Source organism: Malus domestica, chromosome 11, assembly GCF_042453785.1.
Source record: "Malus domestica chromosome 11, GDT2T_hap1".
NCBI classification, from domain to species: Eukaryota; Viridiplantae; Streptophyta; class Magnoliopsida; order Rosales; family Rosaceae; genus Malus; species Malus domestica.
In genome coordinates this window covers 34,765,021-34,790,965 of record NC_091671.1, presented here as the reverse complement: position 1 = coordinate 34,790,965, position 25,945 = coordinate 34,765,021, and the positions used below count along the sequence as shown (strand labels likewise).

General features: G+C 38.6%; 2 protein-coding genes and 2 long non-coding RNA genes across 5 annotated transcripts; 1 reads left to right on the top strand and 3 right to left on the bottom strand.

Annotated features, from left to right (window-relative positions):
- Positions 1–1,100: 1,100 nt before the first annotated feature.
- Positions 1,101–3,408, bottom strand: LOC103448708 (squamosa promoter-binding protein 1). The gene is made up of 2 exons (XM_008387976.4): positions 2,507–3,408; positions 1,101–1,549 (listed from the first exon to the last, which is right to left on the bottom strand). The coding sequence occupies exons 1-2, from the start codon at positions 2,863–2,865 to the stop codon at positions 1,339–1,341; spliced, it is 570 nt and encodes a 189-aa protein (XP_008386198.2). The 5' UTR covers positions 2,866–3,408; the 3' UTR covers positions 1,101–1,338.
- A 12,758-nt stretch (positions 3,409–16,166) lies between these two features.
- Positions 16,167–17,315, bottom strand: LOC103448707 (uncharacterized). Of its 2 annotated transcripts, XR_531265.4 has the most exons (4): positions 17,230–17,315; positions 17,030–17,136; positions 16,843–16,913; positions 16,167–16,378 (listed from the first exon to the last, which is right to left on the bottom strand). It is a non-coding gene; the product is annotated as an uncharacterized lncRNA (long non-coding RNA). The 2 variants fall into 2 exon arrangements; XR_011573526.1 differs by lacking the exon at positions 16,167–16,378 and having other exon boundaries at positions 16,780–16,913.
- Positions 17,316–18,166: 851 nt separating this feature from the next.
- LOC139189720 (uncharacterized) lies at positions 18,167–19,291 on the bottom strand. The gene is made up of 2 exons (XR_011573588.1): positions 19,161–19,291; positions 18,167–18,788 (listed from the first exon to the last, which is right to left on the bottom strand). It is a non-coding gene; the product is annotated as an uncharacterized lncRNA (long non-coding RNA).
- Positions 19,292–19,579: 288 nt separating this feature from the next.
- On the top strand, positions 19,580–21,559 carry LOC139189593 (uncharacterized). The gene is made up of 2 exons (XM_070808586.1): positions 19,580–20,808; positions 21,135–21,559. Exon 1 carries the CDS (start codon positions 19,683–19,685, stop codon positions 20,709–20,711), a length of 1,029 nt encoding a protein of 342 aa, XP_070664687.1. The 5' UTR covers positions 19,580–19,682; the 3' UTR covers positions 20,712–20,808; positions 21,135–21,559.
- Positions 21,560–25,945: the final 4,386 nt, after the last annotated feature.

The window sequence follows — 25,945 nt, the reverse complement described above, 5'->3', positions numbered from 1 at the left end:
GATAAAATTAAAGAGCGGTGTGCATAAGGTGAAAAGAAGAGTGCAATAGTTACACGCTCTGCTTTGTTAAAGGGTAGTGCTATCTACATTCATATTTTTACCTTTTACACACATTTTCTCAATCTCCTGTCGTCGGATATAATGAATTAAAGAAGATCAATTGACAAAATTATCAAAGGGGTGTGGGAGATAAAAATAGGTGTGAAAAACACTACCCTTGTGAAAATGTCATATTATGGCAGCTTTTCCTACTTTTAATTTGAAGATTGAAGACTTATCACTCCGTCGAAGTTTTCAAAAATATAATGAAGAAAATACTTGACATGGTGACAAAGATAATATGGATGGCTATCACAAACAAAAGAAAAGCTAAAAGCTTATATTTGCAGACAAAAAGACAGCTAAGGAAGATGACCCTTTAACAAGATGGGAAAATATATGAACGTCAGAAAGCTAGGTTCCGATTGGTATGGAAAATATCTGAGATAAGGCGTCCTAATTAATCCTAGTAAAAGCATATTGCAGTTGGTCGTATTATCCATAATATGTAGTCGTTTTCAGCATCTTATTGTCAAAACCTTCATTCATGGTGAAAGCCATGTTGCACATTTTAATTCATTATTTTTTGTTCAATCATGTTCAACAGAAAACTAGAGTGAATAATTGCCTTAATTGGTCTAACTTTTGATTTGTCAACATGTTGGACACTGTTTACATGCCTAAAAATCGTTTTTGGCGGCGTTTGACAAAAATAACTAGATGCACTAATAAAATTTTTGAGGCGCTTCTCGAGAAAGTTTTTTTTTCAAAAGTACTTTTTCATAAAGCACTTGGCCATTCAGTGAAGGTTTTGTTGTGCTTATAATAAAGCGGTTCCAGGATATGCACTTAATTATGTATTGTGACTTTGTGGGCATAAGTGCTTCCTATAAAAACATTCCATCACACATAGTCTAATACCTGTTTGATATTCATCGAACAAATTATATGTGTCCTATTAATTTTTTTTTGAGGTGTTTGTCCATAAAGTGCTTCTCAAGTGCTTTTCTAAAAAACACTTGATCTTTCAGTAAAGATTTTGTTGTGCTTATAATAGGTAGTTATGAGCATATGCGTTTCTGTATTATTAATATCATAGGTGCTTCCTACATAAACATTCCCAATTGTCTTATTGAAACATCCAGAATAGTGTTAAGGATTAGTTTTAACACAAGTCGAAACTACATAACCATACACCAGAATAGCTTTAGAAGCTCACATATGTAATGGCCTAGAAACAAAGCCACGGATGACAGAAGAGAGAGAGCATGTAGAGAGCAGATCACAAGATGCATGGCCTTATCTGATCTGACAATGCTTGGAGGAAGAGTTTCCTGGGGGCGTGATCTGATATCTAGTCTGACTTTCTTTGTATTGGTGACCAACCACTCTCCGGCTTGAGCTTTCTCCATAAGGTTCGCCTGAGCTCTTGCGGCGTCGCTCATTGTGTCCTGCCAGACGCCTGCGACAGCTTCTCTTTGCTTCATCAAATTCGATTAGCTCATGGAACCTGTGCAGTGCAGTCCCATAATAATGAAAAGTTCAAAAACATGGTGGTATGTAAGAGTACTACTTTATGGAGGAGTATATTAAGAGAGGTGATTTTAGCACTCCGACTTTTTTTCTTTGGCACACTACCTCTTGATTCTCCCTTAATTTATTCAATCTATAGGTCAGAATGCAAGAAGAGAAAAGAGGTATCCAGAAATCACTTACGTATATTAATTAAGGGTCTCCAAAAATTCTGCAATTGAAGTTCAGAGGTAATAGCTTTGGCCCTAGCAAGTTCAGCTAGTGTGGGTTGATTAACTAATGGACAAGCAAAGGAATGAAAATGTTCAGTGACTGGCTCACACGTTATGCTATTTAAGCAGATATTCATTAATATTCTGCAGCTTAATAATTTACCTCATCTCCAAATTTAAGAAATTAAGAAAAGCTTGTACCAGTTATATACCTAGCATGATTCGGCATGAACCGTTGCTGCATTTGACTAAATTAATTAACGTGTTGACGACACTCTTAACAATACCAGTCAAGTAAAAGTTATTTAATATTCCAGCTTATATGGTTAAGTCAATGATCTATTTGACTCCATGGAAAGATGCATTCAGGAATAAACAAAAATCAAGGAATAATCTGCTTCAAAAATTTGTTACATAGCTGTAAACCCCATGTTTCCAAACGGTCCTCATGATCTGAAGCGGAATATAAATCCTTAATTATATGTGTTAATGTTAAAGGAATATATTTTTTCGAGTTTAATTCCCCAGAATTAGTCAAAACCCTAATTATATGGATGGAGTTTTTGCTTTCTGAGGGTATAATAAAACCAAAATTTTATTCCATAAAAATTAAGCAGAGATCACCATTCTGCTAACAAGTCCTAAATCATACAGAAGCAGAAAAATGCAAGGAAGCAAGTGAAAGAAGGGAAAAAGAACAGGAAAATGGGATGCAATTAGACCTGCTGCATTGCTGACAAAACCGCTGTCGAGTCCCGGAAACAATCACAACAGCTGCCTTCGAATGAAACTCACAAACCTTATGCCGGCGGTGGTACCTCTTTGCATCAACCAAATCAGCCCCGCACCTTTCCGCTTGACAAGATGGCTGTGAAACCCCACCTCCACCTCCACCACCAGATCCTCTTCTTCCAGCTGCAGCAGCTTTCTTCTGCCTCTCATTTTCTTCAAATCTCAGCATCAACCCTCCACCACCGCCACCAGTCTCTTCTTCGTCCGAGTAGTCATCCTCTACTTCCTCAACATCTTTCTTCGATTTCTCTTTCCATGTTTGCCTTCCTTCAAAATTTTTGCCCTCCATTGTTAAGGAAGTCTACGTATCAGAATTTACAATGAGGTTTTGGTGGAAATGGAGAATGGTTGAGCGTTATTAAGAAGGGGGGAAACTGGGTGGAGTTATGAAGGTGGATAAAGTGTAAGGAATTAATAGGTGAAAAAGTGGAAGAGGACCACAAACACAAGCTCCATTCTTTTGTGTTCTGCACGTGTCGATATCGTATAAGGTGGCAGAATTTTGAATGAACCAGTGAATATATAACAAAAGAGCACTTAAAAAACGAGGTTAGGATTTGAAAGCTTCTGAGCTTAATTTGTATCAGTGTGAAAAAAATATAAGAACAGTTAATGTTGATCAGAACAAGAGAATTTCTCTTGCAACCTATTCCTAGGCTCAGTGGTCTCATCCGACAAATCAATGTTTGTCATGTATCCAAAAAATGACCATCCGTTCAAAATGAGCTTACTACATGGTCAACTGGTGATAAAAGAGTATATCGATCAGAAAGTATATAATTGAGTTTTGCTTTCTGAGATGATCTATTAACAATAACATGCGGAGATGAGTGAAAGAGCACAAGAGCCTGCAGGGGTCGTTGCATTGCTGAAGTTAAGTGTCATTGATTGAGAGGGGACAGTTCATTTACAAGTGAGTACGTAAGAAGAAGGGCAGTAGCTCATGCTTTAATTAAATTCACGTAGTACGGTACGCAGGATGAGTAAACTTGCATGCAGTAAGAGAACTTTGAATTACAGTGATCTTTAATCTAAAGTGAATGCTTTGTCTGCCACTCTCTACTTTACCCTATGCTTTATTGGGTGCAGAATTTACAGTATATATATACAGCTTCCAGGGTAAAGTCGATTTCATTTTTATCCACTGTTTTCTCAAGAGATAATTATATGTATTATGTCCTTAGATTATAATGTGAATACATACGTATAGTTACTTCAAAACATGGTTTAGATGGTTAAAATCAAATTCAAATGGAAAGGGAGATGATTCAGTGATACCGAAGGGGTGTAATCTAAGACTTATTTGGAGTTGAATGGTTGCCAACCTATTTCATAAAGGGATACCGAAACCTTTATAAATAAAGGACGAATTTTAATTAGAATCGTCATTGACTTCATTCACTCATATTTCTAAGCATCCTATACAAATGATGTAGCGAAAGCTTTTCCAATTCTCTCCACCATTTTATTGAAAACCAAAGCACCAAAAATAAAAGTTTATGTAAATTTTATTCTTGAATATTTGAGTGTTCGTATTATTTTTAGAATATTTGGTATTTGTTTCAAGAGTGTGCAAAACTTTGATAAACAATAGTCGCAAGGTTAGACTTCATTGTATCCACCAGTATAATTTGCATCCCTTTTGCACACAAGTTGTGTGGGCAATTAATTTTGAAAAATAACGTAATTAATAATGTATGTGCTCTGAAACAATCTCATCCCTCATCATAACCATAACCACGTTATAGAAAATTTTCAAACATACATTAATGGTTGGGGCCGCTTGTTATTAGGTTTAATGATCTTATTCATCAAGTTTAGATTTTCCTTTGAGAATCTTCTATGCAAAACTTTAGCAAAATAGGACGTATACGTGTGACCATTCGCTTTTCATTGTCAAAATTTCACGTTGCATTAGTTATATTTTTTTGTTATAGCTCGGTGACTTAATAGTTCCCCATTTTGTTGATGTTTTGTATTAGTATATAGCTCATGGCATTATGTGGATGGTACAAGCTCACGGGACCTTGGATGTGTTATGGAGGAACACAGGTACATACATATGCAGAGATTAGCAAGAAAAATCAAGTGTGACATGACCCCTGCGTTCACATGGTCATAGTACGAAAGTACCCAATGGTTGATGCAAGCGTTCAATAAGTCATGGGATCTTTACCTTTGTGGACCTAAACATTCATTCTAGCTAGTTTGATCTTTCAAAACACAAGCAAAAGTGAAGAAAGCAGGCGATAACAATTCTACTTCCAACTGGTATGCAATAATGCTTTGGGTTCGTTTGCAATGTGTCCATGCCATCATATATGTCGTTATAGGAAGAAGTTATTTACAATATAAAAATGTCATTTTGCACTCTTTTTAATCATGAGTAAGTCAATGAACGCTCTTGAAGTGTAAATAGCAGTTTCCTAATCATATTACTAATCGATAATATATCCCGGTAGGTTTAGTGGATTCACCTAGAAGTTTAGGTTCTTTGTGTGAGAGATATGATCAACAATGTCATTAGTGATACATATGTAGCATTGTCAATCTATTCTGCAGATTTCAAATTTGGGATATAATACTTCCCTCAGTTCCAATAAGGAGGAAAGTCCTCCCTCTAACGTGGCATCATTTGATTGTACAAACATTTATAATTGAAACCGGCAATTCTCTTTACCATCATCTATAAATCATCTCTGAAATAAATCATTTACAATTTAGAGACCATTTAATCACTTAACATGACGTAAGACTTAAGGTGACTGGTCCATTTATAGTCGCTTGCCATACATGATTAAAGCATCATACCACGTACACTGTGGTCCAAGCTAGCTTCATGAAACATTCACCTCTCTGACTTCCGCGTCGTCTCTCTCTTTCTCTAGCCAGTAAGAATCCATTTGTCACACCAAGTAATTTTCGCCACAATATTGTGCCAATCACTCCCAGCTTTGAGTTGGGTCTTGGTCCCGGTGCTCTTAGTTCCTGGATTCTCTCTTTATCATGAACTTGAAAGCATAAGGCCTTTATCAGATCATTCTTCATTGAGGAGTTAAACTAACAAATTCAAAATACGACTAAAAGATCTATTGCTAGCATACAAGACAAGAGTACCGCGTGACTCAGCTATGTAATGAAAGAGATATACACAAAGTTATATAAAATCGGTAATTTGACATACTTTCTTTTTATATTGGTTTCAAACTCTAGACTTGGAACCTCTAGCTCAACGTTTAACCTAGAGCCCTAATTGATCCAAACTCTGGACCCTAGACCTTAAACCCGAGGAATGAGATTCAGATTTCGATCTTGAACCCTAAACGTTACTTCTAACCCAATCAAGCCCCATTTCTAACTCCTCAATAAAAATATCACCACAAAATTAAGTGTTCGCTTTACGCATCTTACTCATCTAGTGGACTAAAAAGCGAACGTACTGGCTCTCAGTTTAGAAACATTACTAGTTTGGACACAAACACTATACCGTTCTCAGAGGAAACCTACGTAATATGAGAATAGATTTCAAGTTTGAATCCCTCTCTCCCTCCAATTGGCAAAAAACTTATAGTAACTAACATGAAGAAAACATAAAATTTGAGTTTGCGAAAAGTTTGAATGTTATCATGCTGGAAAGGAGCCTTTCCAACCTGTGAAGAAAATGAAGGTTGATGAAAATGGAGGTCAACCAATCTTGATTCGGCTGGTCCCAAGGTTTTGGCTTGACATGTAAATCATATTGTGTTCATATGTGCATATATAATTCTTCAGAGCATGATAAATTTGGTGATGTATATTCAGTCCCTTTCCTGCACCGCACTAAAATTGAAGGATTGGATCTTTCACTCAAATGCTTTTCTATCTCCTCTTTTTCATCATCTTTCCTCGATCCTGAACCTTATTTTAGACCAGTTAATGGCCAAGAAATGGACCGAGCATCGGATTCCCACACCTCTCACATCTCAACCATAGAATGCAAGGGGGATGGATGAAGTGGAAGAGTGTATTGGGTGTGTTGTGCGTATGTCGTGTGTCACTGAAGCTCAAGGAAAATTTAATAGGATGGCAATAAGGCCAACAATGCTTTATGCCACAGAATATTGGGAGGTCAAGCATAAACATGTGCAAAAAATGAATGTAGCAGAGATGAGAATGCTTCGTTGGATGTGTGGGCACACGAGAAAGGATATGATTAAGAACAAGGAAGTAGGTGTGAAACCTCGTCCCAAATTATGTATATGTGCATTTTAACGGAATTATGAAATGACTATTTTAGCCCCTTTTAGGATATTTTCCCTATCCTTGTTTGCCACGTGGCACCACCCCTACCTCCTGTCTCCCTCTCTCTTCTCTCTTCTCCCTCGAGTCACTCTTCCTCTCTTTCAGCTCACTTTCTCTCTCTCTCTCTCTCGCACACTCTCTCTCCCTCTCCCCGATCTACACCCTCACACCCCAAAATCGAGAAAATGGCGACAACGACACCACCACGCCTCCCCCCCCCCCGTGTCGAGTTTCTCTATCGCCCTCCGCCTCTGTGAAGCACAAGAAACCCAGCAAACTCATCTGGCGAGCCCCGTGGCTTTCAAGCCAAACTACGGCCATCACACGGCGTGATATAGGTATGAATCTCTTCTTCTTCTCCTAAGCTTCATTTTGATAGCTAGATCGCACCCTAGGTTTGAGAATTGGTATTGAACGGAGCTCGGAAAGCTCCAGCCTTCTTTTTCGTCAATACCGGGTCGAAACGACCTAAACTCGAAAACCCAAGCCCTTTGGTCGGGCTTTCAAGCCCAAACCCATTTAGGCGACCCACTAAACCCAGACCAGGCCTTTAGTCCATGGAACCAGGGCCAATTGGCCAAGCTTAGACCCATTGAACCTAGGCATTTGGGCCGTACAAACTAGGGCATTCGGCTCGTTGAACCCAAGCCTAAACCTAATAGGCCCAAGCTCAGGCCTAGACCTGGATCCAGCCCCACCTAGTTAGATCCCAAGAACCTAGGACACGCGTGAAGGGCTGTCGGTGCTGGCGCATGGAGTACACGTACCGCCTTCCACGGCGACGCCGACGACTTTTCCGGCCAACTTTCCGGCAACCTATCTCGGAACATGCGGCGACGCGTGAGTACACGTAAGGGTACCCGAGCTTCCCCCTTATATTTTTTGGTGTCATGAATCTGTTTATGACGTCCGTTTTCTGAAATTCAGTTGTTATGGTAGAGTTTTATTAATTGGAACCTTTATGTGCTTAAGTGCGATTATTATAAGCGATTATGTTCTTCCTATTTCGATTTTTACGCTTTATGAAATATCATGCTTTACTGAGAATATTTTGGAATACCATACTTTATCGATTTTTACGTTCTTTGTAATATATGATGGATGACTGTATACTATAAAGATGTTTTGAGATATGATGTTTGAGCTACTGAGCTCCGTTGAGATATATGTACTTATGTTGGAAAGATTATATACAATCTTTTTGTGCTTATCTAGTGGTCACTATATATGCTTTCGGGTGGGTGCTGTAGAACCCTACGGGCGATTGATACATATATATGTCTTCGGGTGGATGTTGTAGGAGCCTACGGGTGATTGATACTTATATGTTTTCGGGTGGCTTCTTTAGGAGCCTACAGGCGAATGAAGTGTTCTATATGCCTTTGGGCAAATGAAGAGTTCTCTATGCTTTTGGGCGATACTGATACCACTATTTAGCACACTATATATGATATACGTTTTACAAAGGTTTTATGGCATGCTAGGATTTTCAGAAAAACCTATTACATATTATACTATTGAGTTTTCAAAAAACTTTGGGGGTTAGTACGTTGTTGAATAATTGTTTCAGTATTATATATATCAACTTGGTCCATTCATGTTTGTTTTGCACCCCCTCAGGACATAGGAACGAGGCATATGATCCGAGCTACGAGGCATTCCCCTACTAGTGATATCGTGCCATCCTTTCTGCTTTTGACATTACTTGTAATAACACTTTCTGTTACACCATCCACTTGTATTCTAAATTAGATGTATGCTCTAAACATGTCATGCATTATCACTATCATTGTATTGACGGTTGAATATTATTATATTGTTTTGGTAAAGTTTTTATTTGAATATTATATTATGCAGTTTGAACAAAATTTATATGCATGTTTCACATGTTCTGGGCATATGCATTCATTAAATGGCTTGCGTCACCCTTGGGTGTCGACCAACACATGGCCATCCCACTGTCTTTTGGACATCGGGATCTGGGTGTGTCAGATTGGTATCAGAGCATACTTGGGACTTCATTCTTCCATTTGGTAATCATAAGCTTTCTTGTGGCCATAATCTTTCATCCTTCTAAGTCTTGTTTGCCTCTTATCAGAATCATGGATCTTACTGGTGGGAATGTACCTCGACGACCTCGTTCTGGTCTAATGGGAGGAATTCAACAGTTGACCTCCGCTTTGTGAAATGCTTTTCCTGGGAGTAACAGGCCAAGTCATACTTATATGGAGATTGCTCGTAACCACGACGTTACAGAACTTAATGTAGTTGGAGCATGTAAGGAGACTGAGGATTAGCTAGAAAAGATGGAGAACACCTTAAAGAGCATGAGATGCCCAACGTCTGAATGGGCGAATACCGCTGGTTACTTCCTTTAGGGGAACGCGAGGTATTGGTGGAAGTTAATGATAGGCTCTCGCCCACATAACTCTTTGGTGACTTGGGCTACGTTCAGGAAACTATTCAGCGCACACTTTTTGAGCCCCGGTTATAAGCTGAAGAAGAGACAAGAGTTCCTAGAGTTTCGGCAGGGCAATCTGAGGAAGAGACAAGAGACAAGAGTTTCGCCTATCAAGACACCATGAGGGAACTTATGAGAACCAACGGAAGATGATGATTCAGCTGGAGATTGCTATAAACCAAGACTTTTGCAAGTTTCTGGCACCACAGAGGCATACCTCATACTAGGAGATGAGGCGGCTTTAAGAATCTAACAGACGAGGTGGAACAGACTTAACCAGAACCAGCCTTGGAGCCAGAGTCAGCAGGGTCGTGGATTCCGATCCCGAAGTATGAGGGAGCCTTTTATTTCTTCTAATTCCTTCGACCCTGGACGCTCTCAGTCGTTCAAGCAACATGGTCAGGGTTCAGGATCATCTAGTGAGGGCTCAGGCAGTGAGTCGGCGAGGTGATCCTTCAGCCACTTTAATCCAAGTGCGTCTGATCAAAATATATGTTACAGGTGATGTGACAAAAAATCGAAAGAAGAGCATCGTGGACTGACATTCCAGGGATCGTGAGTATGAGATCGGTGAATTTTTCTTCTTGAAGTTGTCTCCCTGGAAGAGTGTGGCTCGATTTGGTAAGCGAAGGAAGTTGAGCCCTCGATATGTTGGTCTTTATCAGATCACAGAGTTAATTGGTGCGGTTGCTTATAAGTTGGAGCTACCACCAGAGTTGTTGCAGATTCACGACGTTTTTCATGTTTCCATGCTTCAAAAGTATGTACTGGATTATTCTCATGTTATTCAGCCGAAACCGTTAGAGGTGAGTTAAGACGTAAGTTATGTTGAGGAACCAGTGGCGATCATTGACCGACAAGATAAAATGCTAAGAAATAAAATCATTCTGTTAGTGAAGGTGTTGTGGAAAAACCATGCAATTGAGGAAGCGATGTGGGAAACAGAAGAACTGGTGAGGAGTCTATATTTGCATTTGTTTATATGAGATTGTAATTTCGGGACGAAATTCTTGTACGAGGGGTAGATTGTGAAACCCTGTCCCAAATTATGTATATGTGCATTTTAACGGAATTATGAAATGACTATTTTACCTTCTTATCCCCTCACTTTACCCGGATCTCCCATTTCCCTTTTGGGATATTTTCCCTATCTTTGTCTGCCACGTGGCATCACCCCCATCTCATATCTCTCTCTCTCTTCTTCTCTCTTCTCCCCTAAGTCACTCTTCCCCTTTCTCAACTCACTCTCTTTCTCACACACACTATCTCCCTCTTCCCGATCTACACACACACCCTCACACCTCAAAATCGAGAAAACAGAGATGACGACACCACCACACCCCCTCTAGTGTTGAGTCTTTCTTTCCCTCCACCTTTGTGAAGCCCAGGAAACCTAGCAAACTCATCCGATGAGCCCCGTGGCTTTCGAGCCAAACTTTAGCCACCACACGGCGTGATATAGGTATGAATCTCTTCCTCTCCTCTTAAGCTTCATTTGGATAGCTAAATCGCACCCTAAGTTTGAGAATCAGCATTGAACGGAGCTCGGGAAGCTCCGGCCTTCTTTTCCATCAAAACTAGGTCGAAACGACCCAAACCTGGAAACCCAAGCCCTTTTGCCCAAACCTTTGGGTTGGGCTTTCTGGCCCAAACCAACCTGATAACCCTTAAGCCCAAACCCATTTGGGTGACCTACTGAACCCAGACCAGGCATTTGGGCTATGGAACCCGGCCCAATTAGCCAAGCCTAGACCTATTGAACCTAGGTCTTTGGGCCGTACAAACTAGGGCCTTTGGCCCCTTGAACCCAAACCCAATAGGCCCAAGCCTAGGAACCAAGCCCAAGCCCATAATCGGATCTGGTCCAACTCAATCGAATCCCAAAAACCCATGCCACACGTGCGCCTGTTCATGGGCGCGCGTGAAGGGCTACCGGTGCCGGTGCCAGCGCATGTGTTCCACGGCGGCGCCTACGACTTTTCTAGCCAACTTTCTGACGACCCATGTCGGCGTTTGCTGCGGTGGTGCATGAGGGCGTATGGGAGTACCTGAGGTTCCCCCTTATATTTTTTGGCATCCTGAATATGTTTATGACGTCCGTTTTTCGAAATTCAATCGTTATGGTAGAGTTTTATTAATTGGTACATTTATGTGTGTTTGAGCAAAAAATGTACACAATATGTAAACAAATAATTCACTTGTCACAATTTCACCCTCATTCATTTTTCGAATAAGGTTTTATTAATTTCAGTTCGACCCATTCTAGACTATGCGTCTATTAATTACAATCCTTCTTTAAAAAGGAAAACCCTTTGATTCCAATATGAATAAATCGTAACTTGGGGATTTGGGTGTTTGTTTTATTTTGCGACTGCACCTAGGTCGAGCCCTAGATTGCCTACGTACCCTGGTTGAGGGATTAAGTCACTCGTAGTTCCTTATATATTTGTTGGGGTTTGATGCCTTGTAAAGTTTCAACTTGTGCAGGCAAAGAGCATTTGATGCATTGTGTAGTTTTAGCTCGTGCGAGCGAGAACTTTGAGCCATTTGAGCATTTGATGCCTTGTGTCGTTTTAGCTCGTGCGGGCGGGGACTTTAAGGCATTGGAGCGTTTGATGCCTTATGCAGTTTCAGCTTGTGCAGGCAAAGACTTTGTGCCACTTAGAGTGTTTGATGCCTTGTGCAATTTCAGCTCGTGCGGGCAAGGACTTTGTGCCATTGGAGCTTTTGACGCCTTATGCAGTTTTAGCTCGTGCGGATGAGGACTTTGAGCTATTGGAGCAGAACGCAGCTTTGTGCCATTTGATATTTGATACGGCTTCCTGCCATTTGAAATTTAACACGGCTTCATGTCATTTGAAACTTGTCGTGGTTTCGTGCCATTTGAAACTTGTCATGGCTTCGTGCCATTTAGGATTTGATACGGTTTCATGCCATTTGAATTTTGACATGATGTAAGTCCACCGAGCTTTGTGCTTTAAGATGGTTCTGAGATGGTTCACATCTACCGTGCTTGGAGTTATCGCGTCGTCCTCGTCACCCATTTGTATTTGTACTTGATAACGGGTTAGCTTGGTTGACGTTGCATGTTTTGGACCCCTGACTTAATGGGTGCTCAAGCCTACAAGTCCATTTTGGTGGAAATGGTGGGCCCACGAGATCAACTTGCATTGGCTTATTGAAAAGCTTCCCTTGTGTTATAAATCCTTAGTGAATTAGGACTCCATCTTTGCATGACTTTTCCATGTGGTTTCAAGTATTTTCCTCCTCAATACATGCAGTAGCCATCCCCCTTTCGTGGGCTTAAACCATGCATAGGTCGATCAAACGTGACAAAAGTTGTACTAGCCTTCATTCCCTTTTTTTATTTTTTTATTTTTTTTATTTTTTATATCTCAAACATGGTTTTTGTGAGATTAGGGTCCCGTGTACGATAGCCTCATTTTGACCTTTAAATAGACTTTTAGAATCCTATGTTATCTCAGTTTCCTTCAATTAATCCTTCTACTGTCATCATATTTAGGGTGACCAAAAGGAAGTGAAATATTTATTTCCAGCAAGCCTTCTATGCATTCATATGCATCGTCCCATTTTCTGCAACTCCTGGCTACCATAAGATGCTTGGCCATGAAACAGTTTCGTAAGTTTTAGAGGCATATCCGCTGCCTTGGGATTAATCAAATCAATATAGTGTATTTTAGCTTGTAGCCTGCTTTGTCCCAAGAGGAACTCTTCTGTGGCCTCTTCATTCTTGTGGTTCATGAGTAAAGATGGCAACAATTGCCCGTACAAATCCATAAGCTTGTCACCTGGATCATCATGCTCAAATTTTTGCGGAGGTTGACTGCGGTGGCTACCTTTCATGGGGCGTAATCTTAAATGGCTTCAAAGTAGCTACTTGGACAAAACGATGACACCAGAAGATCTTTTTTTGCAGCGACTTGTTTAGGTTTCTTGGAAGCAGAGCTCTTGACCTACTTGGCCTGTTAGGGCTTTGCTGCAGTACATCTCTCTCTGAGCAATGGGATCCTCGACAGTTGCTGCTTGTGCGTCTGTCCCTCTTGTTGCCTTTTTCGTGTGCCCTCCCATTTCTTTTTCGTGTGCCCTCCCCTTTTTATAGACTCAAGGAGCAGTTCCATTAACCTCTTCCATTTTTTTTTACGTGTTCTACTTTCCCAGGGTGTGGGGAAGTTGAGGAAGGCCATCACCTTACTGAGTTGAGAACGTGGGAGCTTAGGAGAGTTCTGGATAGACAAGAACTTTATTTTTTGGTTTGTCGGTTGTTGAGATTTTTTTCTCTCCTTATATATGTAATATATATATATATATATATATATATATATATATATATTTAAAAGATATATATAATGTGAACCTTATTTATGGTCAGTCCATGTTTTGGACTATTTTTTTTAAATGTCCCCATCTTTTATAAAACTTGCTAATATATTTTCTCTATGAAAATATATGGCTCAACAATGTGCTTAGGTGCGATTATTAGAGGTGATTTCGTTCTTCCTATTTCGCACGGCTCTTCGACAACAAAGTATCTATGAATGGACCCCTTCTAAAATGCATGATTTTACTGTTAGAAATGCATACATGAAAATCATGATTTAATGGTTACGTTTTGTGAAACGGTTATGAGTAAATTAGATTTACACTTTACGAAATATTATGCTTTACTGAGAATATTTTGGAATACCATACTTTATCGATTTTTATGTTTTTTGTAGTATATATAATGGATGACTATATACTATGAAGATGTTTTGAGATATGATGTTTGAGCTACTGAGCTCCGTTGAGATATATGTGCTTATGTTGGAAAGATTATATGCAATGTTTTTGTGCTTATGTAGTGGTTACTATATATGCCTTCGGACGGGTGCTGTAGGAGCCTATATGCAATTGATACATATACACGCCTTCGGGTGGGTGTTGTAGGAGCCTACGGGCGATTAATACATATATATTTACCTTCGGGTCGGTGCTGTAGGAGCCTACAGACGATTGATACTTATATGCCTTCGGGCAAATGAAGAGCACTCTATGCCTTCGGTCAAAACTGATACCACTATTTAGCACACTATATATGATATACGTTTTACGAAGGTTTTATGGCATGCTAGGGTTTTCGGAAAAACTTATTATGTTATTGAGTTGTCATAAAACTTTGGGGGTTAGTACGTTGTTGAATAACTGTTTTAATATTATATATTTATCAACTTGGTCCACTCATGTTTGTTTTGCGCTCCCTCATGACATAGGAATGAGGCATACGATCCGAGCTACGAGGCATTCCCTTACCAGTGATATCGTGTCATCCTCTCTGATTTTTACATCACTTGTAATAGCAGTTTCTGTTACACCTTCTGCTTGTATTCTGAATTAAATGTATGCTCTGAACATGTTATGCATTATCACTGTCATTTTATTGACGACTGGATATTATTATATTAGTTTGGTAAAGTTTGCATTTGAATATTGTATTATGTAGTTTGAACAAAATTTATATGCATATTTCACATGTTCTCGGCATATACATTCATTAAATGACTTGCATCACCCTCGGATGTCAGCCAGCACGTGACCATCTCACTGTCCTTCGGACATCGAGATCGGGGTGTGTCAGTAGGAGTGGCTGCAATTGAGAATTAAATGAGTCAAAATCGGTTAAGGTGGTTGGACATGTGAACCGAAGACCTACATATGTTTTGGTTAGAAAATGAGCTTATAAGGCAAATGCTCAGGGAAAAAGAAATAGAGGAAGTCCTAGGAAGATTTGGAAAGAAACTTTAAGAAAAGACAAAAGACTTGACATGAAAATGAGCGCAATAGTATTCTATGATTTATACATCCATCCTCACTTAATGAGATAAGGTTTTGTTGTATTAAAATGTAGGGTTACTGTAATGAGACGAAAGTTGGACCACCAAAATATTCAGGAAAGGAAAACTAACTGCCTTTTTTTTTTAACAAATAATATTATCTACATTAAGGGGTGAGGGAGTGAGGTAAGCCTTATAATGGGTTAGTAATAATGTGGTTCAAATTCGTCTTTGGCAAAAATCAAACCTAAAACCTCTCATTTACAAGTAAAGAGAAATACCACTAGAATATGGTGATGGAAAAACTAATTGCCTTAATTTGGACATATTAATACCAGCCACAAAATATTAACATGAATTTTACATATATATATATATATATATATATATATATATATTTCAATGAAAATAACATGAATTTTGATATATCAAAAGATTAGCATATCAAAATTGCTAAACATGATCCAACAAAAATTAATTGCGAGAAATGCATCTTAATTCACTTGGCGTCTATGAAAATAATACCAGTTTTGTTGTTGGAATAACACCATTGTTGAACCTCATTGCAATTCGCATCTCTATATATACCATGCGTGACATGAAATTTGAAAAGTAAATAAAAAAATTATTTTGCCACTACAAGGAAAGAGGGCTTTAGTGACCTGGTTGGTCATTGAAAGTAAGTAAATTGGTCGCTAATTTCACTCTGACCAATAAAGAGTGGTCACTAAAAGCTCTTCACAAATTCTCTTTGATAACCCGCTAAAAGATTAGGTCACAAATACGCCAAACTATTAGTAACCTATTTTGCATGGTCACTATGTCAAGAATCTTCAATTACAACAATTTTGATCACTTATTTCGTCACAAAAATAATATCACTACACTGAAAATCACATTCATCATGTAGTGACCTCAAGAGAGGTCACTAAAAGTTGATCACTAATCTAAAACCATCGCCTCTTTCATCTTTGTTTGCAATTTTAGGGTCACATGATGCAAGAAACATAAATAAAATCCTCAAAGACAATTCACATTGTATGATATAAAACTACATAGTTATCATCCACCATAACATCTACAAATTTCTTATAAAACACGAAAAACAAATCTCTTAATATCATAACCCAATTAAAAAAGGGTGACAACGTAGCCAATTTATCAGAAAAAGGAAATGGTATCGAAACCCACATGAGAGCACACGTTGTAGCAAAGAAGTGTTGCATTTCCTGTAAAAATAAGGAAGAAAACCACAATAAGAAGGCAATACCAACAAGAGTTTATTAATGCAGTTTCAAAACGGATAAAGTAACCAAAGAAAGGATTCTGTTGATACTCATCTGTTCATACAATGAAATCATCTAATGCATACATTCTCATCATTTCTATCGGTTAGTGCGAAATTTCAATGAAATAATGAGAGAAACGACAGACAATTTAATGGAAAAACAGATATTAAAGTCATATCAAATCGTCTGGTGCATTACCGTGGTGCCACGAATAACAGAGCAAAGAAATTTCCTGTCAAAAAGAACGAGGAAGAAAAAACCACAACTTAAAAGAAACAGATCATACACATGCCTAATTATGAATTTGTTACAAAAATCCCAATCGAGAAAAAAACAGAAACAAAAAAGAAATATCCAAAACTCATCAAATTGTACTCTTAGGGTTTAAAGATGAGCAAGTTCACCCTGCCACACTGCTCATTTCGACTTGATTTCCGTTCAGCTTTGAGTTATCTCAACTCCTTCTCATATGTTGCTATAAAACAAATAAATGAAAAACAAAATCATTTAAGATGTATAGTTTGACAAAGTAAACACCACACAACACTAATATCATACAAAATTAGAAGTTATACAAAATATTTCTGAGACCTTATACAAGTTCCACAAAAGTTTGATCTTTCCTGCTGGAAACACCATTCCATGCGCATTTCGTTAGTGTTTGACTGAGAACAATGTGAAGTAGATATGGCTTCTTTCTGGATCCGAAAAAAGAGTATGTGATGTAAAATTAGTATCACATTCAGAAATCAATGTATCACTTTAAGCAATCAACTAAATATGGTTCTCACATTTTCATACATATTTGCATCAGATGCTTGAGAAGGATAAAACAAGCATATGCGCGGTGTGAACCTTACCGAACGTAGGAGAAGAAAACATAGAAATTAGCAACAATGGTGATCTAGGAGCGTACCTTTAAACAATGGCAAAGTGAGAGGGGAGACAAGCTATGATTATATTGTAGGCATGCCTTTAATATAATAAGCAAGACATAATTTCATTAAAGTTGAGAGCAATGAATCGTATTGACAAAAAAGAGAGTAATGAATCGTACAGAACAGCAATGACTAATAGGTCAAGAGTATCTGTCTTTGTACTCGAGATTTCGTGGTTGAATCTCTCTTTTAAGTAAAATCTATTCAATAGATAATCATATCATTTGTCATAAAAAAAAAATCGTATGAAAAATAAAGTCTTACTTATAATATTCACGTGTTGAGCCCAACAGTGAAGAAAGTTTAGATTTTACTATAAAACTAATTGGCAATATAAGGAGTAGCTCAACCTCTTATAAGTTCATGCAAGGTCCCTTCTCTCATCAATGTGAGACTCATTCTCAACACGCCCACTTACGTGTGACGAATTTTCAAGCCGTTAGCACAACGAGGTGACGTGGAGCGCCACACGTAGAACTACCTGCTATGATACCATGAAAAAAATTGAGACTCTACCATAAAACCACCTACGTACTTCCACGTAAATTAAACTTGAATTACATCACACGTCAGAGAGCCTCTAAGAAAACCTTGCCCAATAACCCTAATAATTTAAATAACCCCAATTGTTTACATGATCGCATTTTATGAGGAAATACATAAGCTTACTTACATTTCTACAATTGAAGTTGTATTCTTCATGTGTCCAAATTGTGTAAGTAGAATAATCTACCTCAAATTGATATTGATTTTGATTTAGCGTTAGGTTAGTTGATGTCATAATTACTGATTCAAACTGTAAATAGATCGAGTATATTTCCAAAGTCGCAAGTGGATGTTAAACATACATCTAACATATATATATATGTACACTTGCACCCAAAATTACAATTTATATCTACATCTTCTCTTTATACCCTTTTCTATACTAATAAATAAGAAAAGATAAGATTCAACATACGATTTCCCCTCGATTTGTGAGGAAGTTGCACAGAGTCAACAAAGTCTGGGAATAATTAAAAGCCCTATTTATCAAGTCTCATATTACATTCTCATCCCTGATCAAATGTGATCCTTCTTTCTGATGGTGGTCATTCTGATCTGCGAACGTACTCAGATCTTCAATAGTTCTATACTCAGCTGTATCAACGACGTTCTCATCAGCCTCAGCAACCAAAGTGTCGGTGACCTTCCGGGTAGTGTTCTTGGCAGAATCCCATGCAACATTATTTGTCTCCCTTGGCCAAGTTAACCAGGTCCTCCGCGACATCAGCCGTTTTTGCAGCGCCTTGTCTTGCTGTGTCTGCTACAAATCTTGTAACGCTCATGTCATCAATCCTGGTATCACTTTCTCTTCCTCCGGTCGTTGCTCCATGCCTGCCTGCCTCTGTCGGTGGCCTATTTCTTGGGTCCTATTTCATGGGAGAAAAAATAAAAAATAAGCACAGCTATAAGGATAATTTTTATTCTCTATATGTTTCGCATAATAATACTACTCTAATTACAACAGAACTGGAGGCATACATAAATTTTCTCGAGCGCGTATCCTAAAAAGTAGGTGCCTTAATATATTTATGCCTTTTCTAGCACACTTATATCCAAAAGGAGAGGCGAATTAAGATACAAAAGGTTGTTCCTCTTATAACTTGTTCGCTAGCATGTTCTTAGTCCAATATTCACTGGGTTGTCTAGGGTTCGACTAACATCGAATCATTGATAGATTAACCCAAGATGCCAAAAAGATATTAAAAAAAACCTAATAAAATGGGAAAAGAAATATTTACTTGGACACGTTCATAAGAAGTGGAGAAGCAAGCCCTGGATAAGCAGGATTGAATACAAGGAGGATGCTCTTTAGACAAAGATTTTGAGATGTTGGCAAGGGCTCTTATTGGAAGAAAGAATGGCAACTAGGGTTAGGTTAGGTTGCATGTTCACTGTACAAAGGATTTTAGGGTGATAGATAGTGTTGTCAATTCCCTTAATTCAAGGGATGTGTCTCTTGTTGTCAATTCCCTTAATTCAAGGGAAGTGTCTTATTTGTCTTGTTGTCAATTCCCTTAATTCAAGGGATGTGTCTTATTTGTTTTTTCTTTTTTGTTAGCTATAGACGTAAATCAATGAGGGATAGGTAGTCTTGTTTTCTTCCCTCTAGCACATATATATTTGCTATCTCTTGTACGTGATTGTCTTATGATGAATATACCATTCACAAAATTCAATATGGTATCAGAGCGTGACCCTAACCGGCCTGTTTCTGTGGTGTTCTCTTGAGAGATTTGTGAGCTTCTTCTTGTCCTTCAATCATGGCTGAAGAAAGCTCAGTAAATTTGGAAGGAGACGGCTTTCATGCTACTCCACCATCACCACACTCAGATATTGATATCAACCCAAATCAACATCTTAGTTCTGTCTTGCTAAATGAGTTTAACTATCTTCCATGGGAGAGAGCAGTTTCTCTTGCTCTGGGAGGACGATCAAAGCTTGGTTATGTTAATAGTGCTATTCCAATGCCTGAGACTACCTCACTAGAGTATGATGCTTGGCTATGCAAAGACCAGTTGGTCATGTCATGGCTACTCAATTCCATGGATCGTAAGATTGCAAAAAATTTTAGCTATGTTGAATCCTCCATGACTATTTGGAAAAATCTCAAGGAAATGTATGGAAATCAGAACAATGCAGCTTGTATGTTTCAGTTAAAGAAGGACATTGCTGGTTTGCAACAGGAAGGGAAGCCATTTGTGCAACATCTTGGAAAGCTGACCACTATGTGGAACGAGCTGAATGTGTATCGACCACACACCATCGACGCTGCTGTGCTAACTAAGAGAGCCGAGGAAGACAAAATATTCCAACTCCTAGCAAGCCTGAGCCCTGAATTCGAAGATCTTCGAAGCCATATCCTCATGAATCCTGACCTGCCTTCTTTTTCAAGTGTGTGTGCCATAATTCAAAGAGAAAAGGTTCGAAGGAAAGTCATAACCTTGGACATAAAGGCAAATATACCAGAAGCTAGGGCTTACTTCTCTAACCAAAAACTTGGTGAGGAGAGAGGCTACAAAGGAAAGAAAACTGGCTTAAAATGTAGCCATTTTGATGCTGGTGGGCACTCAAGAGACCGATGCTGGATTCTTCATCCAGAGTTAAAACCAAAGTTTCCTAGGGATAACAAAGGTGTCTCGAAAGGCTCGTACCACCCTTCTTACAAGGCAAATCATGTTGCCACAACTTCTTCTGAGGGAGCACTGAAGTTCACAACTAATCTAGTTGCACTGATCAACGAGTTTGCTATGTTTCTTCATAAGAAACAAGGTCTTGGAGATAGTGAATGACCACTAAATCAATGTGACAATAATCAAACTGCACTACTAGGACAGTTTGCTGGCTTCCTGGCTGGAAATGAAGGCATGGTACAAAGGGACATCCCAGGTATCTTACACTCATTCTCAACTGCTCTCAACATTGGTAATGTGCCTGATTATTGGATTGTAGATTCTGGAGCCACTGATCATATGACTAACAAGTCTACAAACTTGCATAAATTTGAAAATTTTTCTATTCCATCTCAAATGTTAGTTGCCAATGGAAAAAATGCTATGGTTGTGGGAAAAGGAAAAATACATTTGATCTCAAGTGATGTCGAGTCCGAGGCTCTTTATGTTCCCTCATTCCCTTTTCAACTTTTATCTGTTGGCAAGATCACAAACTCATTAAATTGTCTTGCCATTTTCTCTCCTAAAAATGTGATCTTTCAGGATGTAGTCACCAAGAAGACGATTGGTGAAGGATTTTTCTTAAATGGTCTCTACTATCTTTCCAAGCATATTCAAGTTCCCAAGGTTTTTCAAGTCACTTCAAGCTTAGCTCAAGAACAACAACTTTGGCACCAACGTCTAGCACATCCTTCTGAAAAAGTTTTATCCACCTTGTTCCCAAACATGTGCAAAGTTACAAGTCCTTGTGATGTTTGTCATTTTTCTAAGTTTACTAGATTACCATTTACTTCCTCTTTGTCTAGGGCTAGTAATCCTTTTGAAATCGTGCATTCCGATGTTTGGGGACCAATTCTAGAGTCTTTTGATGGATACAAATATTTTGTAACTTTTGTGGACGATTTCACAAGGATTACTTGGTTGTATCTTTTGAAATTTAAAAGTGAAGTGATGGAAGTTTTTCAAGATTTTCATAGACTTGTGGCCACCCAATTTGCTTCAAAAATTCATATTTTATGATCAGATAACGGCACAGAATATATGTCTCATAACATGTCGCACTACTTGAGCACGCATGGTATATTACACCAAACAAGTTGTGTTGGAACACCTCAACAAAATGGGGTGGCCGAGAGGAAGAATAGAGATCTACTTGAGAATACTAAAGCTCTTATGTTTCACATGAATGTGCCTAAGAAGTTTTGGTCTTAAGGAGTTCTTACTGCGGCATATCTCATCAATAGATTGCCTAGTAAAGTATTGAATTTTAAATCACCTTATGAGGTCTTGAAAAATAGAAAGATCAACTTTTCCCATTTGAGAGTCTTTGGGTGTACATGCTTTGTTCACATTCAAGCTCATAATCGTGACAAGCTAGACCCAAGGGCTGCCAAATGTGTCTTTCTAGGTTATTCATCTACCCAAAAAGGTTACAAGTGCTATAATTCAACAACTAGAAAAATGGTTGTTTCAAGGGATGTTAAATTTGAAGAACATGTTCCTTACTTCTCACAATCACTGGATTACTCTAGACAGGGGGAGCATTTGATGGACTTATTTCCTTTTCCATATCCAAACGGAGAAGATGCAACATGCACTCCTAGTGATCATGTGCCGGATGATGTTAATCTTCACTCGGTGGAACATCTTGAAGATGAAACCCCTTCCTCATCGAAGATTCACACTGCACCCTCCAGTGATCCTTCCAACCATGATGTTGTTCAAATACCTATAGTTCAATCTCCTACAGTTCGTCGCAATCCTGCACGAGAGAGGAAGCTTCCATCCAAGTTGCATGATTATGTGACCTACACTGCCAGGTATCCCGTGACTGATGTTATTGACTATAGAAAAGTCTCATCTTCTTTTGCTACATTCCTAAGTGCCATTAATGAAGCTCGAGAACCTCAAAGTTTTCAAGAAGCCAATCTTCACAGTGAGTGGAGAAATGCTATGGCAGATGAGCTTCAAGCCCTCCATGAAAATAACATATGGACTATAGTGAAACTTCCAAAAGGAAATAAGGCAGTGGGGAGTTGTTGGGTGTACAAAATTAAGTTTCATTCAGATGGCACAATCGAAAGGAATAAGGCTCGCTTGGTTGCTCGAGGTTTTACACAAACCTATGGCGTCGATTATAAAGAGACATTTGCTCCGGTGGCAAAAATGAACACTGTTAGAGTATTGTTGTCAGTTGCAATTAACAATGCATGGCCTCTCTTTCAAATGGATGTTAAAAATGCTTTCCTGCATGGTGAACTTGAAGAAGAGGTTTACATGAAGTTACCCCTAGGTCATCCTCAATCAAACAATCCAGAAATGGTGTGCAAACTCCATAAATCCATTTATGGTCTCAAGCAAAGTTCACGTGCATGGTATGCCAAGCTCAGTCATGTTCTGGAAAAGGTTGGTTTTTGTCGAAGTATTACGGATTCTTCCCTATTTGTTCGTTCCAGCTCAGTGGGTAAACTAGTTGTGCTCATTTATGTTGATGATCTAATTGTGACAGGTGATAATATGTTAGAGATTAATGCTCTTAAACAGTATCTCAACAAGTTTGCTATCAAGGATCTTGGCACTCTCAAATACTTTTTGGGTATCGAGATGGCACACTTTCACAAGGGTTTCTTCCTCAACCAACGCAAGTATGTCATGGATATTCTTCACGAAGCAAAAATGACAGATTGCAAGCCTGCTCGTACCCCCTTGGATAGCAACTTGAAGCTAAAAACTCATGGTGATCCACTTCCCAATTTAAGTTACTATCAAAGAATGGTTGGCAAACTCATTTATCTGACTATCACACTTCCTGATATATCATATGCCGTCAGCATTGTTAGCCAGTTTATTCACTCTCCAAGCATGGATCATTTGAAGATTGTTCATCATGTGCTACGTTATCTTAAGGGTTCCATTGGTAGAGGAATTCTTATGCGCAACAATAGTCACACTCAGATCTCAGGCTATACCGATGCTGACTGGACAGGCAATTCACTCGATCGCAAGTCTACCACTGGGTTTTGTACGTTTGTGGGAGGCAACCTAGTTACCTGGAAAAGCAAGAAACAAAGTGTTGTTGCATGTTCTAGTGCAGAGGCAGAATATCGTGCTATGGCGTCGACTGCTTGTGAACTTATTTGGCTTAAAAGCCTTCTGTTGGCTTTAGGTTTTCCTCATCAACAACCCATGTCCCTACACTATGATAATCAGGCCGCAATGCACATTGCATCGAATCCTGTATTCCATGAGCGAACTAAACATATTGAAGTTGATTGTCATTACGTCAGAAATCAAGTTCAGTCCAAGGTAATCGATACTCCGTACACGCGCAGTTATGATCAACTTGCGGATATTTTCACAAAAGGATTAACCTCTCTAATTTTTCAGCGTCTTTTGTTCAAGCTTGGATCAATTAATCCCTTTGATCCATCTTGATGGGGAGTATTGGAAGAAAGAATGGCAACTAGGGTTAGGTTAGGTTGCATGTTCACCGTACAAAGGATTTTAGGGTGATAGATAGTGTTGTCAATTCCCTTAATTCAAGGGATGTGTCTCTTGTTGTCAATTCCCTTAATTCAAATGATGTGTCTTATTTGTCTTGTTGTCAATTCCCTTAATTCAAAGGATGTGTCTTATTTGTTAGGTTAGGTTGCATGTTCACCGTACTAAGGATTTTATGGTGATAGATAGTGTTGTCAATTCCCTTAATTCAAGGAATGTGTCTCTTGTTGTCAATTCTCTTAATTCAAGAGATGTGTCTTATTTGTCTTATTGTCAATTCCCTTAATTCAAGGGATGTGTCTTATTTGTTAGGTTAGGTTGCATGTTCACCGTACAAAGAATTTTAGGGTGATAGATAGTGTTGTCAATTCCCTTAATTCAAGGTGTAACATCCCACATCGCCCATGGGAGTGATCCTTAAATGTATATTCTCATCTCTACCTAGCACGAGGCTTTTTGGGAGCTCACTGGCTTCGGGTTTCGTAGGAACTCCGAAGTTAAGCGAGAACGAGGCCAGAGCACTCCCATGATGGGTGACCCACTGGGAAGTTGCTCGTGAGTTCCCAGAAACAAAACCGTGAGAGCGTGGTCAGGGCCCAAAGCGGACAATATCGTGCTTACGGTAGTGGAGCGGGTCCGGGAAGTGATCCACCCCGGGCCGGGATGTGTCTCTTGTTGTCAATTCCCTTAATTCAAGGGATGTGTCTTATTTGTCTTGTTGTCAATTCCCTTAATTCAAGGGATGTGTTTTATTTGTTCTTTTTTTGTTAGCTTTAGACGTAAATCAAGGAGGGATAGGTATTCTTGTTTTCTTCTCTCTAGCACATATATATTTGCTATCTCTTGTACCTGATTGTCTTATGATGAATATATCATTCACAAAATTCAATAGCTCTCTTTCTCAATGTTGCCGCCATGATTCGCGCTATGAAATTTGATTCTCTTAGAAAAAAAAAAAGAAAAAAAAATTATCTGTTCGCAGAATTCTTCATCTATTAAGTGCCCAATATCTGGTGAGATCATATGTATGTCAAACAGTAGCCACGTGACAGAGTGGCACATCCCCTGAGCAACACTTGCACAACGTTTCTCATTGCGGCGTTGCAGATGTTCGACACTTGTTATCTTTTTTGTTGTATACGGTTAGTACGAGTTACTATAGAATTTAGGGAACTTTAACGAACCGCTTCCGGTTATAGCCAAGATTTAGGCAAACATCTGCCCTGCTATGTGATAGTTTAAGCAGTTGAAGCTACTAGAAAGGCCAAACTACATGCATAAATCATGACATTCCTACATATAGGGAGTGAAGTTATACGTGAATAATATCACGTGGTGAAAACTTTTGGTAAAACCCTTCTGATTTCGTTGATGTCAAACTCAAACCGAACTGTAAATTTAACTATATCACCAATAAATAAAAGGGGTTTTTGAACATTAATCCTTGCAAAAGATTAAAATTTAAAAAAAACCTGGTGCTAGATTAAATATTCAATTTAATCCCTTGAGTGTACTTTTATCAAAATTTACATTCAATTTTTGTTATTTAATGTGTATTTTTATTTAATCTCTACATATTAAAATTTTATTTTATTAATATGCACATATTTAGTTTTTTTTTTTAATTAGAAATGAATGTAAATGAGAAAATATTAAAAAAAATTGTGATACAAAAATATATAAATACATAAGTGTTCAGAAATGATTGTGCCAAAATATATAAAATTGACTTTTTTGTACCGAAATATTTGTACCTACATGATTGTACCGAAATATATTATAATGAACCTAAATGTATGTACCGAAATGTATTATATTGATTAATGTACCTAAATGTCAATACCGAAATGTAT

Coding starts and splice junctions, on each gene's coding strand:
- LOC103448708 (XM_008387976.4), bottom strand. CDS start 2,865: ATGGAGGGCAAAAATTTTGAAGGAAGGCAAACATGGAAAGAGAAATCG. Junction 1,550..2,506: donor TTTTGTCAGCAATGCAGCAG/GTCTAATTGCAT, acceptor TGCACTGCACAG/GTTCCATGAGCTAATCGAAT.
- LOC139189593 (XM_070808586.1), top strand. CDS start 19,683: ATGGCTGAAGAAAGCTCAGTAAATTTGGAAGGAGACGGCTTTCATGCT.